This window comes from Schistocerca cancellata, chromosome 3 (genome assembly GCF_023864275.1).
Source record: "Schistocerca cancellata isolate TAMUIC-IGC-003103 chromosome 3, iqSchCanc2.1, whole genome shotgun sequence".
Classification (NCBI taxonomy): Eukaryota; Metazoa; Arthropoda; class Insecta; order Orthoptera; family Acrididae; genus Schistocerca; species Schistocerca cancellata.
The window spans coordinates 411,812,626-411,826,160 of NC_064628.1; the positions used below are offsets into that span (position 1 = coordinate 411,812,626).

General features: G+C 46.0%; 1 protein-coding gene across 2 annotated transcripts in view; it reads left to right on the plus strand.

Moving 5' to 3' along the window:
* Window positions 1–13,535, plus strand: part of LOC126175160 (clathrin interactor 1) — a 201,940-nt gene that overhangs the window by 80,959 nt on the left and 107,446 nt on the right. For both annotated transcript variants that reach the window (XM_049921744.1, XM_049921745.1), the window contains exon 8: window positions 3,206–3,447. In XM_049921744.1, coding sequence (XP_049777701.1) covers window positions 3,206–3,447 — 242 coding nt within the window. The remainder of the gene's footprint in view (window positions 1–3,205; window positions 3,448–13,535) is intronic.

The following is a 13,535-nucleotide window of genomic DNA, read 5'->3' on the forward strand; positions in this document are numbered from 1 at the left end:
CTCAGGTCTTTCGGTGCTCTGTCGAACTCTTCACGCAGTATCATATCTCCCATTTCATCTTCATGTACATTCTCTTCCATTTCCATAATATTGTCCTCAAGTACATCACCCTTGTATAGACCCTCTATATACTCCTTCCACCTTTCTGCTTTTCCTTCTTCGCTTAGAACTGGGTTTCTATCTGAGCTCTTGATATTCATGCAAGTGGTTCTCTTTTCTCCAAAGGTCTCTTTAATTTTCCTGTAGGCAGTATCTATCTTACCCTTAGTGAGATAAGCCTCTACATCCTTACATTTATCATCTAGCCATCCCTGTTTAGATATTTTGCACTTCCTGTCGATCTCATTTTTGAGACGTTTGTTTTCCTTTCTGCCTGCTTCATTTACTGCATTTTTATATTTTCTCCTTTCATCAATTAAATTCAATATATCTTCTGTTACCCAAGGATTTCTATTAGCCCTCGTCTTTTTACCTACTTGATCCTCTGCTGCCTTCACTACTTCATCTCTCAAAGCTACCCATTCTTCTTCTACTGTATTTCTTTCCCCCATTCCTGCCATTTGTTCCCTTACGCTCTCCCTGAAACTCTGTACAACCTTGGTTCTTTCAGTTTATCCAGGTCCCATCTCCTTAAATTCCCACCTTTTTGCAGTTTCTTCGGTTTTAATCTACAGTTCAGAACCAATAAATTATGGTCAGAGTCCACATCTACCCCTGGAAATGTCTTACAATTTAAAACCTGGTTCCTAAATCTGTCTTACCTGGGTTCTTCCATGTATACAACCTTCTTTCATGATTCTTGAACCAAGTTTTAGCTATGATTAAGTTATGCTCTGCACAAAATTCTACGAGGCGGCTTCCTTTCATTTCTTACCCCCAATCCATATTCACCTACTATGTTTCCTTCTCTCCCTTTTCCTACTACCGAATTCCAGTCACACATGACTATTAAATTTTCATCTCCCTTCACTACCTGAATAATTTCTTTTATTTCAGCATGCATTTCTTCAATTTCTTCATCTTCAGAGCTAGTTGGCATATAAACTTGTACTACTGTGGTAGGCATGGGCTTCGTGTCTATCTTGGCCACAATAATGCGTTCACTATGCTGTTTGTAGTAGCTACCCGCATTCCTATTTTTTTATTCATTATTAAACCTACTCCTGCATAGTAAAAACGAAACCAAGTAAAAACTTACTGATGTTGTCAACAATTCATCAAGATAAAGGCACTGTTGGAGGAGAGAAGAATAAAACAGAGATAAATGCACATTATAATTCTACTAAATGTGGAATTGATACCATTGATCAAATGGCACGCATGTACACCTGCAAGAGGGGAATAAAGAGATGGCCTCTATCTGTATTTTACTCTCTCATCGACATCTGTGCTATCAATGCAACCACCATATTCATCCAGCAGCATCAAAGACGGAATGAAAAGAAACACAACAAACGGGAACTCTATCTTCTGAAAGCTGGGATGGAACTAGGGAAATTGCAAGTAGAAGAAAGAAGTGTCAATGCAAGAGGGTTATCTAACCAAATTGTTCAATCAATGGAGACTATTCTACAAAAGAACATCAAAGAAGTGACAACAGAAGCACGTCAGCCTCCTGCAGGGAAAGGTTGGTGCCAAATTTGTGTAAGAGAAGCTAAAACAAAAAAGCAGAAGTACAACAACATAAGTAAACCAAAACAGTATTGTGGACAGTGGCATAAACATGTGTGTAACACACATTCAGAAAAAAATTGTGAAGTGTCTCTTGCCTTGAAGTTGAGGACTCAGAGTAGTCTATTGTGTATGAACACATCTGACACATCTGTATTTTGTATTGTAATATGTCAATTTTTTATTCACTCAATCCGATATTTATAACAATTAACATTTATAAACCGATGCCTTAGTTAAAATACATAAACCATTTTGAAAGTTGTAATTTTTCGTCAGTAAACTTAGTACCTGTGGGCTTGCCGACCCCCCCCCCCCCCCCCCCCCCCCCTTCCCTTCTTGGGCATCCGCGTTAGAAAAAAAGGCTTGGGCGTCCTAGGGTTAAGATTTATTCAAAGAATTCTTTACACATTCAGCGAAAACTTTCTGCAATAGGGAAGTCAGTCTGTGAACTCACGTGGTTACCATTAAGCATTGGTTGTCAACAGCAAAAATCGATCCTATTGAGTAGTCGTCTTCACTTCCCTTCCAAATGATATACTAGCTCTTTCTTCTGCTTTGTTGTTTCTCCTTTGCTAATATTTGTCCTTTTATGTTTTCATTTGTCTGTCCTTCCCTTATTACTGATTTACTACTGTTGACACTTCCCGCTTCACAAATTTTCAAATCTCTTCAATTTTAACACAATAACTGATCTAGCCTGAAGTCTGAAAACTTACTTCTGATGTTAACACATTATTTCATAACTTCTGTAGGGTGCCGCATGGTGTCTCAAATGCCACAAAAGAAATTAGTAATGTATTGTACGTTAATAAGCTTTGCTTTGCTGTTCTGAAGCTGCTGCTGCTGGTGGTGAGTTTTCTATTTTCATTTGATTGTTATTTAATGTAGAGATCCTATTCATTTTAGTAATCCCCACTCTGAAAATTTTGTCGGTACGTGTTGAAAAAGAATTAAAACATACTAAGTGATTGTTGTATTGTTTTTTGTATTGAGATTACATGCAAATGAAATGCATTACTGAAAGAAATGTCAGATTTACCTCTTGTCAGCAATTTCTAAATTTTATATTAAATGAATTCTGATGGGGATGGTTCATTTGGAGTTGGACCTTGAAAATATTTTATATAAAACATTAACCAACTGCATTTGAATAAAAGTTGTCCTATGCTGAAATCTCTGTTCCATTGACGTAATGACATTGGAGCTCATTTTAGGGGGCGTTGGTTTGTAGGTTGCAGGTAAACGGGAAGTGTAAAATTTTCATATTTTATATTAAATGAATTCTGATGGGGATGGTTCATTTGGAGTTGGACCTTGAAAATATTTTATATAAAACATTAACCAACTGCATTTGAATAAAAGTTGTTCTATGCTGAAATCTCTGTTCCATTGACGTAATGACATTGGAGCTCATTTTAGGGGGCGTTGGTTTGTAGGTTGCAGGTAAACGGGAAGTGTAAAATTTTCATACCACAATCTACTGATAATGTTTCCAATAAAGTCTTTATAACATTGAGTTATTTTTTTTCAGACTGCCAGCCCGATGAAAAACAATTCTGCTGTTTCACATCAAAACAACAACAATATAAACAAAAATAGTGGTGAATTACTGACTGACATATTGGGTGGGACTGTCATCAGTAATAATGGTTCACTTATCACTGGTGATGATGATTTTAATCCACGTAGTGGAGAGGAGTTAAGCACAAACAACACAGAATTTGGAGATTTTTCCAAAGCTTTTGGCGCACCTGCACCAACTAACAATCCACGGTAAGCAGTTGCATTTTTCGTAGGTGTTAATCTATTGTGTTATTGTGACAATTTTTTTTTTTCCCTTAATTTCTCGTGGGCGTGCAGCATTTTAAATCTCATGTAAAGACATTAAATAATTTTAACCAAAAATGCTGCTATAATAATATTTTATTCAGCTGTTCTTATTGCTATTAGCTCATTTAGATGCCATGGTAAATTTCAAGCTAACTGAAAAGCAAAAACAATCAATTTTTGACAGAAAAGTTAAATTGAACAGATAAAAAAATCTACTCACCAAGTGGTGCCAAAACACACTTACTTAAAAGAAGTTGTAATTAGGCAAGCTTTCAGAGCCAGTGGCTCCTTCTTGAGGCAGAAGGGTTGAAGGGAAAGGAAGAGGGGTGAAGGAAAAGGACTAAAGAATTCTAGGACAAGGGGTATATTATGGGAAAGTCACCCAGAACCACGTGTCGGGGGAGACTTACTGCAAAGGATCATCAGAAGGAAAGACTGATTGTTGGGGAATTCATCGGATGAGATTTGGAAACCTGAGAGCTTAAAGGTGGAATGCAGGGTAATATGTAAGACAGAGATTACTGCTTAAACATCATGCATGAGCTATTAAGAGTGAAAAGATCAGCGCTTTGTACATAACAGACGTGGGATGGAAGGAAGGAGGGGGGGGGGGGGCTGAAAAATTGACGGGCAATACAATGAAAGATTTAGAAAACTAAAATGGAGTGAAGAAAAGAATATTTTCTTGAAGAAATGTCAAGACAGAAGAAATTAATGTAAATTAAGGCCACACAGGTGGCGAGAAGCAAGGGCATGTTATAGTTCTAGTTCCCGCCTGAGGAGTTTTGCGAAACTGATGCCTGGGGGAAGAATCCAGGTGGTGTGGTGAAACAGGCCCAGAGGTAACGGTTGTCATGTTGTAGAGCATCCCCCCTGCGAGTCCGGGGATTAGAATAGGCCCGAGGTATTCCTGCCAGTCGTAAGAGGCGACTAAAAGGAGTCCATCCCCCTCACGGGGGTAGTTAGCGCCTGCGTCCGGAGACGGACGGTTCCACGACCTATAATCGTGGTCTTTTTGGTTTTTCACTTCTCGTCTCTTCCTTCCTTTTGTTGGTTCCTTTCTTTGCTCTTCTCCACCTCACTGTCTTCCTTACTCTTTCCCTTGACTTCTCCTTGCCTTCTCATTGCCTTTTTCTCCTTGCCTTCTCATTGCCTTTTTCTCCTTGCCTTCTCATTGCCTTTTTCTCCTTGCCTTCTCATTGCCTTTTCTCCTTGCCTTCTCATTGCCTTTTCTCCTTGCCTTCTCATTGCCTTCTTCTCCTTGCCTTCTCATTGCCTTCTTCTCCTTGCTTTCTCTGGTCTCCGCCTCTGCGTTTGAGACAGTCTGTCCTCTTTCTCCCTCTCTCTCTTCTTTTTCCTCTTCTTCCTTCCTCCCTGTGCGTGCCTGAAGGCCGACCCACGCGTTCGCACGCGTAGCCGGTGACGGGGTAACGCGTAAGTCCCCGCCCTGGGTAGACATGTAAGGCACGCGCGTACCCCCTGGTAAAGGCCAGGCCCGGGGAGGGGTGATTGCCTGAGCTGATACCTTCTGACCATGCCGATTGGTCCCTCCGTCTGTTTCTCGGGAGGTGTGACCTGAGGTGTAAACATTCACCTAAGGCGGGAGTGCCCTCTGAGAGGGTCCCCACAAGGAAGGAGCGCGCCATCGGAGACGCTGGCAATCATGGGGATTCCTCCGCAATGGATTCTGCTCCATCTCTCTCGACTTCGACCCAAAAACGGAAACGTGACCAGCCAACAGTGACAAAAGTACTACCGCCTGCCCCAGAGTTCCTCGTAGTTTCTCGATCTGAGGACGGAAAGGATTTTTCCTCTGTCAACCCTTTCGTTATTCAGAAGGGCGTAGATGCCATAGCCGGATCTGTCAAATCTTGTACCAGGTTGCGTAACGGCACCTTATTACTAGAAACTGAGAGTGCCTTTCAGGCACAAAAACTGCTTCGGGCCACCCTCCTGTACACGTTCCCTGTCCGGGTGGAGGCCCACCGAACTTTGAATTCGTCTCGTGGTGTAGTCTATACTAGCTCCCTCGACGGATTGACTGACAAGGAGCTTCAATCTTTCCTCGCTGAGCAGGGCGTGACGGCTGTCCATAGGGTCATGAAAAAGGTCAACAATGACCTTGTACCGACCCGGACACTTTGCTTGACCTTCGATAGTGTTAAGCTGCCATCGCGCATCAAGGCGGGCTACGAGGTTATTTCTGTTCGCCCCTATGTCCCGACACCTACGCGCTGCTACCAGTGTCAGCGTTTCAATCACACTCTACAGTCTTGTTCCAATGCGGCTAAATGTGTCACTTGTGGTAGGGATGCCCATGAGGGTGACTGTCCACCTCCGTCACCTCGTTGTGTGAACTGTCAGGGTGACCATGCCGCATCCTCCCGCGACTGTCCTGTCTATAAGGAAGAACGCTGTATCCAAGAAATTCGGGTCAAAGAGAAAGTGTCCACCTCGGCTGCTCGCAAGCTATTGGCTAGTAGGAAGCCCACGTTGCTCCCAGCGGGGAAATACAGTACTGTCCTCGCCTCTCCTCGGACTACCCGGGAGGTAGCAACCCAGACATGCGATCTGACCTTCAGCACCACGGTCGTCCGTTCGGCCAGTGCTAAGATCGCGCGGTCGACGTCTCCTCTTCCTCCCATCACCCCACAGACACCAGCCCCTTCCTCAGCTTCTGCTAAGACGAAGACCCCGAAGTCAGATGCACGGGCCTTCAAGAAGGAACCATCCCGTGCAGACTTCCTCCGTACCTCGACCTCCCAGCCTTCGACCGGTACTTCCACCAAATGTCCTTCCAAAAAGGCGCATAGGAAGCACAGTTCTCCTTCTCCGCCACGGCGCATTTCTTCTCCTGCGCCACCCAGCGGTTGCCGCCCCAGGCCGTCATCCGTTTCGCCTGGCCGCACCGCTGGTAGCCGTACATCTGGCCGTTCACCGGCGGAGGAAGCTCCCCCTCCTGGCCATCCTCTCGAGATGGCCGATGACCCTATAGACCCAATGGACGATGACTGTCCGCCTACTGATAGCGGCGGCAGTGCTCGCTCGAAGCCAGGCCCTAAGCGGCCTTCGAGGTGACCCCTTCTCTCATCTTCCTTTTCTTACGATGGCACTTATTCACTGGAATATTCGCAGCATTCGCTCCAACCGAGAGGACTTGAAGTTGCTGCTCCGCTTGCACCGTCCGCTCGTCGTAGCCCTCCAGGAAACGAAGCTACGCCCATGCGATCAAATTGCCTTGGCACACTACACCTCTGTGCGTTTTGACCTACCCCCTGTGGTAGGTATCCCAGCTCATGGAGGGGTTATGTTGCTGGTCCGGGATGATATTTACTACCATCCCATCACGTTGCACACCGGCCTGCAGGCAGTTGCCATCCGCATTACTCTCCCCACTTTTACGTTTTCCTTTTGTACCGTTTACACTCCATCATCATCTGCCGTTACCAGGGCAGACATGATGCAACTTATTGCTCAGCTACCTGCACCATTTTTGTTAACTGGAGACTTCAATGCCCACCATCCTCTTTGGGGCTCTCCAGCATCCTGCCCGAGGGGCTCCTTGTTAGCAGACCTTTTCAACCAGCTCAATCTTGTCTGCCTCAATACTGGCGCCCCTACTTTTCTTTCGGACACATCTCACACCTATTCCCATTTAGACCTCTCTATATGTACTCCCCAACTTGCACGCCGGTTTGAATGGTATGCCCTTTCGGATACATATTCGAGCGACCACTTCCCGTGTGTTATCCATCTCCTGCAGCATACCCCCTCTCCGTGCTCCTCTAGTTGGACCATCTCCAAGGCAGACTGGGGGCTCTTCTCTTCCAGGGCGACCTTTCAGGATCAAACCTTCACAAGCTGCGATCGTCAGGTCGCACACCTCACGGAAGTCATTCTCGCTGCTGCTGAATATTCCATCCCTCACCCTCCTTCTTCTCCACGTCGCGTACCGGTCCCCTGGTGGACCGCAGCATGTAGAGACGCTTTACGTGCTCGTCGACGTGCTTTACGCACATTTAAACGCCACCCTACAGTGGCGAATTGTATCAATTATAAACGATTACGTGCTCAGTGTCGTCGTATTATCAAAGACAGCAAGAAAGCCAGCTGGGCTGCTTTCACAAGCACCTTCAACAGTTTTACTCCTTCTTCTGTTGTCTGGGGTAGCCTGCGCCGGCTATCTGGCACTAAGGTCCACTCACCAGTTTCTGGCTTGAAGGTCGCGAATCACGTCCTTGTGGCCCCTGAGGCTGTCTCCAATGCCTTCGGCCGCTTTTTCGCAGAGGTTTCGAGCTCCGCTCATTACCACCCTGCCTTCCTCCCCCGCAAACAGGCAGAGGAGGCTAGGCCACCTAACTTCCGCTCCTCGAATTGTGAAAGTTATAATGCCCCATTCACCATGCGGGAACTCGAAAACGCACTTGGCCGATCACGGTCCTCCGCTCTAGGGCCTGATTCTATTCATATTCAGATGCTGAAGAACCTTTCTCCTGCGGGTAAAGGTTTTCTTCTTCATACATACAATCACATCTGGATTGAGGGACATGTTCCCGCATGCTGGCGCGAGTCTATTGTTGTCCCGATTCCTAAGCCAGGGAAGGACAAGCACTTGCCTTCCAGTTATCGACCTATCTCGCTTACCAGCTGTGTCTGTAAAGTGATTGAGCGAATGGTTAACTCTCGATTGGTTTGGCTGCTCGAGTCTCGACGCCTACTTACCAATGTACAATGTGGATTTCGTAGGCGCCGCTCTGCTGTTGACCATCTGGTTACCTTGTCGACCTTCATTATGAATAACTTCTTGCGGAAGCGCCCGACCGCGCCTGTGTTCTTTGATTTGGAGAAGGCTTACGACACCTGTTGGAGGGCGGGCATTCTCCGCACCATGCATACATGGGGCCTTCGCGGTCGCCTCCCTCTTTTTATTCGTTCCTTTTTAATGGATCGACAGTTCAGGGTACGTGTGGGTTCTGTCCTGTCCGACACCTTTCGCCAGGAGAATGGGGTGCCACAGGGCTCAGTTTTGAGCGTCGCTCTCTTCGCCATCGCGATCAATCCAATAATGGATTGCCTCCCAGCTGATGTATCAGGCTCCCTTTTCGTGGACGATTTTACCATCTATTGCAGCGCGCAGTGTACACGTGTCCTGGAGCGCTGTCTTCAGCGTTCTCTTGACCGTCTTTACTCCTGGAGTGTCGCCAATGGCTTCCGTTTTTCTGCCGAGAAGACGGTCTGTATTAACTTCTGGCGCTACAAAGAGTTTCTCCCACCGTCCTTACGACTCGGTCCCGTTGCTCTCCCAATCGTGGAGACAACCAAATTTTTAGGCCTTACCTTTGACAGGAAACTTAGCTGGTCTCCACATGTGTCATATTTGGCCGCCCGTTGTACCCGTTCTTTAAATGTCCTCCGTGTTCTCAGTGGTATGTCGTGGGGAGCGGATCGAACCGTCCTACTTCGTCTATATCGGTCGATCGTCCGCTCCAAGCTGGATTATGGGAGCTTCGTATACTCCTCTGCACGGCCATCCATCTTACGCCGCCTCAACTCCATACAACATCGGGGTTTACGACTTGCGATCGGAGCATTTTATACCAGTCCCGTAGAGAGTCTTCATGCTGACGCTGGCGAATTGCCACTCACCTACCGGCGCGATATACTGCTTTGTCGGTGTGCCTGTCGGCTACTGTCAATGCCCGACCATCCGTCTTATCGTTCCTTTTTTGACGACTCTCTTGACCGTCAATACGGGTTGTATGTTTCTGCCCTGCTACCCCCTGGAGTTCGCTTTCGTCGCCTCCTTCAACACCTTAATTTTTCACTCTCTGCAACCTTTCGAGTGGGCGAGAGCCGCACGCCACCTTGGCTCCAGGCTCAGGTCCGCTTTCACCTTGACCTCAGCTCGCTCCCAAAAGAGGTCACCCCCGGTTCGGTCTACCACTCCCATTTTTTGGAACTTCGTTCGAAGTTCATCAACATGACTTTCATTTATACAGATGGCTCTAAGACCAATGACGGGGTCGGGTGTTCCTTTATTGTCGGGGCACAAAGTTTCAAATACCGGCTCCATGGCCATTGTTCGGTCTTCACAGCTGAGCTCTTTGCCCTCTACCAGGCTGTTCTTTACATCTGCCGCCACCGACATTCTGCTTATGTCATCTGCTCAGATTCCCTGAGCGCCATCCAGAGCCTCAGTGATCCGTACCCGGTTCACCCTTTCGTACACCGGATCCAACGCTCTCTTCAGCAGCTGGTGGACGTCGGTTCTCCGGTTAGCTTTATGTGGGTTCCTGGCCATGTCGGTATCCCTGGGAACGAAGCTGCAGATGCCGCGGCCAAGGCTGCGGTCCTCCAGCCTCGGACAGCTTCTTGTTGTGTCCCTTCGTCCGATTTTAGCGGGGTCATTTGTCGGCGCATCTTATCGCTGTGGCATGCCGATTGGGCTGCCCTTACAGACGACAAGCTTCGGGCCTTAAAACCTCTTCCCGTGGCTTGGACGTCCTCCTCACGCCCTTCTCGGCGGGAGGAGGTCGTTTTAGCCCGGTTAAGAATTGGACACTGCCGGTTCAGCCATCGCCATCTACTGACGGCTGCGCCGGCGCCGTTCTGCCCATGTGGGCACTTGCTGACGGTTAGACACATTTTAATGTCCTGTCCAGATCTTAACACACTGCGCCTCGATCTTAACCTGCCAAATACTTTCGATGCCATTTTAGCGGATGACCCACGAGCAGCTGCTCGTGTTCTTCGTTTTATCAATTTGACAAACCTCGCTAAGGACATTTGATGATGTTGTTTTTTAATCCTATGCCTGTCAGTCTGTCTTTTATCGTGTTTTCCCTTTTAGTTATTGTTGTCAACTTGTGCCTCGCGGTGCATTCTTAGAGTAGTCAGGGCGCTAATGACCATTGAAGTTGTGCGCCCTAAAACCACAAAAAAAAAAAAAAAAATGTTGTAGAGCATGCTCTGCAACAGGATATTGCGTGGTACCAGTATACACTCTCTCTCCACATCCATTTGTCCTAATTGATAATTTGATGGTAATCATGCTGATGTAAAAGGCCAAACAGGATTTACATAACAGCTGGTATATGGCATGCATCATTTCACAGGTGGCCCGATAATATATGTTTTGCCAGTTACGGGGCTGCTATAGGTGGTGGTATGAGGGTGCGTAGGCAAGTCTTGCATTGGGGACAGTCACTGGGGTAGGAGCCGTAGGGGAGAGATGGGTGCTGGAGGAGCGTAGTGTCTGACAAGAATATCATGGAGATTGGGAGAGTGATGAAAAACTGTTGTAGGTGTGGTGGGCAAAATTTCAGACAGAATGGATCTCTCTTTTTTTTTTTTTTTTTTTTTTTTTTTTTTCAGGGCATGGTTTTAGGAACTCGTGGCTCTGTCAAAGTAGCTTGTTAATACTTTCCAGACCAGTATAATACTAAGTCACCAGTGGTGTGCTCCAAAGTTGTGTTTTGGAGGGATCAGTAGTGCCCAGGATTGGATGTGATGGCCCAGAAAATTTGATTTTTGAACTAGGCTGGTGGGGTAATTACATGAAGTGAAGGCTGAGATGAGAATGGTAGCGTATTGCTATGAAGAGTCTACTTCTGAACAAATACGTTAACCTCGGATGCCGAGGCTGTATGGGAGGGAATGTTTGACATGGAAAGGATGGCAACTGTCAAAATGTAAGTACTGTTGTTTGTTGGTATGTTTACTGTGGACAGAAGTGTGTAACTGTCCTTCGGTGAGGGTGGGATCAACATCCAGGAAAGTGGCATGGTATTTGGAATAGGATGATGTGAAATTTAATTGGGAGAAGGTATTCAGAGGTTCCACGAATTCCAACATGTCAGCCTCACCATGAGTCCAAATGGTAAAAATGTCATCAGTGTATCTAAACCAAACCAGGGGCTGAAGACTTATGGATCCCAGGAAAGCCCCCTCCAAGCAATCCATGTAGGAAAGAGCCATCCTGCTTGCCATCGCCATACCTCTGATCCGTTTGTATGTCTGCTCCTGAAAGGTGAAGTAGTTAGTGGTAAGTATAAAGTTGATTAAGGTGAGTAGGAAGGATGTCACAGATCTGGAATTAGGTAAGACACCAACTGAGGAAATGTTCAGCAGCAGAAAGACTGTACGTGGAGGATGTTGGTATAGATGGAGGTGGCTTCAATGGTGACAAGCAAGGTATGTGGTGGGAGTGGGACATGGCATGGATTTCAGACAATCTAGGAAATAGTTGATGTCTTTGATATAGAGGGGAGTCTATGTACTATGGGTTGCAGGTGCTGATCAACTAAGGCAGATACATGTTTGGTGGATGCTTTGAAGCCACCAACTGTGGCTAGGATGATTAGGTTTGTGGATCTTAGGAAGAAGGTAAAAGGTGGGGATGTGTGGTTTGGGTGGGGTGAAAAGTTCTATGGATTGAGGTGTTAGTCCTTGCGAGGGGCCTTTTATGTAGAGGTGCCAGACAACTGGCGTAGACCTTCACGAACCTTCTTCCAGTCAAGTATTGCAGTGGTAGAGCCTTTATCTGCTAGGAGGATAATGATGGAGTCATCAGCTTTTAGGGAACATAGAACCTGGTGAGATTGACTTGTTAAAATTCCTGGATACTGTCTCCCAATTAAATTTCACATTGTCCTATTCCAGACCCCATGCCACTTTCCTTGATGTTTATCCTGCCCTCACTGAAGACCAGCTGCACACTTCTGTCCAATAAACCTACCAACAAACGACAGAACTACGTTTTGACAGTTTCCATCCTTTCCATGTTAAACATACCCTCCCATACAGACTTGGCATCTGAGGCAAACGTATTTGTTCTGATGTAGACTCATTACAGCAATACCCCACCATTCTCACCTCAGCCTTCACTAGTCCTAAGTACACCACCAGCTGAGTTCAAAAGCAAATTTCCTGAGCCGTCACATAAAATCCTGGTACTGCTGATTGCTTTAAATCACAACTTCGGAGCACACCACTGGTGACTCAGTATTAACCTGATCTGGAATGTATTAATCAGCTACTTTGACAGGACCATGACTTCCTACAATCATACCCTGAAATGAGATCCATTCTGTATCAAATTTTACGCACCACATCTGGAATAGCTTTTTGTCACCCTCCCAATCTCTGCAATATTCTTGTCACACTATGCCCCTCATGCACCCACCTCTCTACCTTATGGCTCCTACGACTGTGAATATCCCCACTGTAAGACTTGCCCTAAGCACACTCCTACCACCACCTATAGCAGCCCTGAAACTGGCAAAACATATACTACGAAACGGAGATCCACCTTTGAAATGAAAAATGTCACATACTAGGTATTATGTAAACACATTCGGCCTTTACATTAGCATGACTATCACCTAATTATCAATCAGGATGAATGGGCTTAAGCAGAGGATGTGTACTGGCAACACGCAGTATTCTGTTGCAGAGCATGGTCTACAGCATGACAATCATGACCTCTTTGCCTGTTTCACAACATGCGCCATCCAGATTCTTCCCCCAGACAAAAGTTTCTCAAAACACCACAGGTGCAACTACTGCTACAACATGTCCTTGGTTCTTGCCACCTACGTGGCATTAATTTATGTTAATTTGTTCCAACTTAGCGTTTCTTCAAGTAACTACTCTTTCCTTTCAATCCATTAGCTTTCTACATCTTTCATTGTCTTACCCATTTTACTTTTCTCTGCCCGACCTCCCCGTCCCAGCTTTGGTACATTCAGTGCACTTACCTTTTCACTCTTAATAACGCAATCATGATGTTTTAAGCCATAATCTCTGTTGTGCATATTACCCTGTCTTCCACCTCTAAGCTCTTAGGTTTTTTTAAGTCTTGTCTGATGCAGTCCCCAACAATTAGTCTTTCCTTTTCATCCTGTGCAGTAAGTTTCCCATGACCTGCTGTTCTGAGTGACTTTCCCGAAATCTACCCCTATTCCTAGACCTCTCCAGTACGTTACCTTGACCTCTTAACTCTTCTGCCTGAAAAAGGAGCCACTGGCTAT